The 3,135-nt window shown below is 41.5% G+C and overlaps 1 protein-coding gene across 5 annotated transcripts in view; it reads left to right on the forward strand.

Annotated features, from left to right (window-relative positions):
• bokb (BCL2 family apoptosis regulator BOK b) overlaps positions 1 to 3,135 on the forward strand; it is a 15,374-nt gene that overhangs the window by 2,588 nt on the left and 9,651 nt on the right. For 3 of the 5 annotated variants that reach the window (XM_014031285.1, XM_014031314.1, XM_014031290.1), the window contains 4 exons: positions 1,380 to 1,537; positions 1,598 to 1,746; positions 1,856 to 2,217; positions 2,515 to 2,643. In XM_014031285.1, coding sequence (XP_013886739.1) covers positions 1,992 to 2,217; positions 2,515 to 2,643 — 355 coding nt within the window. In that variant the 5' untranslated portion in view covers positions 1,380 to 1,537; positions 1,598 to 1,746; positions 1,856 to 1,991. The remainder of the gene's footprint in view (positions 1 to 1,379; positions 1,538 to 1,597; positions 1,747 to 1,855; positions 2,218 to 2,514; positions 2,644 to 3,135) is intronic. The other 2 variants (XM_014031298.1, XM_014031306.1) reach the window with 2 other exon arrangements.

The raw sequence follows: 3,135 nt of genomic DNA on the forward strand, positions 1-3,135 counted from the left end.
ACATCCATACATACATCCATCCATCCATCCATCCATACATCCATACATACATACATCCATACATACATCCATCCATCCATCCATCCATACATCCATACATACATACATCCATGCTGTTGCAGCACATTGAGATTTTTCAGCAAACAGCTCTTTGTGAATCACCTGTTTCATAAACTGTCATTTTGTTCACGTTTACTTGGACTGTGTTAAACAACTGAACACAAGTTATGTATCTTCTTTGTAACAAGTTGTAAAAAAAAGATGCCTAAAGACACAATTTGAAATTGTTTTTGAGTTCTTTTTGTGTTGCCACATAGTTGCTTCACCCTATAAGTAACTAAGTGATGAAGTAACTGAGTGAAGTTATTAAGCAAACTCATTAAGGTCAAGAAGGGGAGTGAAGATGAAAAGCAGTTTATGTTCAAAGAAGAACATGTAAAGCCTCAATAAATATCACCCAAGTGCACTTTAAAGGCTTGGAAGGAAACAAATGAACAGAATGAATAAGTAGCATAAATAATTTTAAATACTTTTAAAGTTAATATAAATAAAAAAATAAGTAAATAAGTAATTAAATTCAATTCAATTTGACCCCCAGAAGAGTTTCAGGATCAAAAAGAGGAAACAGCGACACYGAGTGGTCAAACTGAGGTAAGACAAGTAAAAAAATAAACTAGATAAAAGAGATTATTATGTTTGACTAAAGAGAAATGAGTGGAGAGAAAAAAAAWCTAGGGTAAACATCTTAACTGCTAAATAAGAAAATTAAAAATAATTAAAGCAGTTTGAGTCCCCACCCTCCAAGTCATGAAACACTTAAAACAAAATAGAGAATAGGCTAGTCTTTTATTTGTCTCTTAGTAGAAACTGTAACAGCAGGAACAATAAATAAATAAATAAATAAATAAATAAATAAATAAATAAATAAATAAATAAACGGACCCTTCATTTGGTTTAAATTTAAAGCTACAAGTTCTCAGCTCCTGATAACAGCTGATTAAATCACAGACACACACACACGCCCTGCATTAAAGTTTAAACACAGCCCTGTTCGACCCGCAGCCTTTAGTCATGAGTTTTAAACCGGTTCTCTGTGACACAGCAGAGCAAAACCTTAAATCCTTTCCGCTTTAATCCGCCCAGACTTGTGAATGAAAAGCAGGGCTGTGTTCGGTTTGTTGCACTCTCGCTGCAGAGAAGAGGTGAAGGCGGGAGCTTTGACAGAGGCGGAGTATTAAACTCCCCACACCGGGCTTCTCCGGTCTGCTAAAACGAACGCACCCAGCGGGAGCCAATGGGGGAAGATGAACAAACAGGTAGGCGTTCTGTAACAGTCGAGTTGATGCTTCTGTTTTGTTTTGTTTTTTCCCCTCTGAAAGCGAGCAGAAAGCACGCTGACAGTGAGAGCTGGACCCAAACTTCTCCTGGTGGAGGCGTTTTTCAAAACCTCTGAAAGAATTTGAGGCAGGAGAGAAGAGGAGCTACAAGGAGCTGCTGTGACATTCTTCATAAATCAGCTCCAGTTAAAAAGCTGATGGTAAGCTTGACTTTTACCTCCTGTTTTTATTTTTTAACATTTGTCCTAAATGTGCTGCAGCTTGGTGTCACATCAGGGTTCATCCCTGCCCCACCAACAAACATCACCATCATGTGCTTTCAATGCTTGCTCAATCCAACAAGAAGTGTGGCAATGAAATATCTTGTGTGTGACTCACAGCAGTAACACCTCCATCAGATTCTCCTTATGTAAGTTCCTGCTCTGGTTTAGACTCCACACCCACCGTTCTTGTAAACGTAAAAGAGGAATATTACGATTGTTGATGGATTTCTGTCTTTCCCATTTGTGTCGACGCAGCATCTGCTTTGTCCTCCTCACTGAAGAGGGAGCGCAATAATAAACCAAAGAACAGAAAAGGAGGACAGGTTTGGTGACCTCTCCCCCACTGAGAGGTCAGGACTCTCGCCGACCCCGATATCTCCTCCAGGAGGGCATGGATGTGCTCCGGAGATCCTCTGCGTTCGCCTCGGAGGTCCTGGAGGTGTTTGACCGATCGCTGACGGAGAGAGAGCTGGTGTCTCAGTCCAAAGCTCTGTGCAGGGACTACATCCTGTCCAGGCTCCAGCAGAACGGGCTGGGGTGGTCCAAGACCGAAGTCAACTTCTCTGCCTCCACCAATGCAGCGCTGGCTGACGTGTCTCTGGTGCTTATCTGTCTTGGTAAGAAGGCCTGGTTTGTTCTTTTTACCCTGAACATGACTTTATGTGTTTTTTTATGCAAGGACAGAACAATCTTGTCCCTTTAATTAAGACAAAATATCAAAAAAAAAATGTACACAACTCCAACAAAGACGACTCAAAACAAACAAAGCAACGTTCGATTTAAGTGCTAGAGTTTTGTCATTTTTAAAAGACACAAAGGTTTAAACTGCTGCACCTGCATGTTTCGCCTCCTCTTCCTCACTGACTGTTTTTCCTTCTCGCCTCTGCCGCCTCCTGTTTCCTCCTGTTTCCAAGGCGATGAGTTGGAGTGTATGCAGCCCGGCCTGTACAGGAACGTGGCGCGGCAGCTCAGCATCTCCGTCTCCATGGAGAACATGGTGTCAGATGCCTTTCTCGGCGTGGCAACAGAGATCTTCTCAGCAGGTACAGGGCCGAAGATGATGATGATGATGATGATGAACATGTTACAAGGCGAGGGAAGCCTGCCAACGCAGGAAGTGACTTGCACTTGTGATCACAGATGGAGGCCGTTTGCTTTAAAGGGGCAATATTATGTGTTTCTCAGGCATATATTTAAATACTATACCATAATAAAGTATCTATGTCACATTATTAAAATGCTGTTTTTATGTTTAAATAGAAAAATAAACTTATCTTCTCATCACTTCCTCTTCTAAACGCCTTGAAATTGGCCTCTGTCTCTTTAAGAACCACCTTCCGCTTCTGTCCCGCACATTTCAGTTGGGGGGTGGGTGGGTTGTTTCGCCTGTGCGCTATGATGCAGTTTACTTGGCATCTGAAAATTTCCTCAAAGGTATTTTGAATCTGAAAAGAGCTTCACTAAGAGAAAAGTAGTGGATCTCAGCAGACAGTTAAGTTTCACTTTCACTTGTTTGCTTTGTTACTGCCGAGAGC

The sequence above is a fragment of the Austrofundulus limnaeus genome, unplaced genomic scaffold (assembly GCF_001266775.1).
Source record: "Austrofundulus limnaeus strain Quisiro unplaced genomic scaffold, Austrofundulus_limnaeus-1.0 Scaffold6, whole genome shotgun sequence".
Classification (NCBI taxonomy): Eukaryota; Metazoa; Chordata; class Actinopteri; order Cyprinodontiformes; family Rivulidae; genus Austrofundulus; species Austrofundulus limnaeus.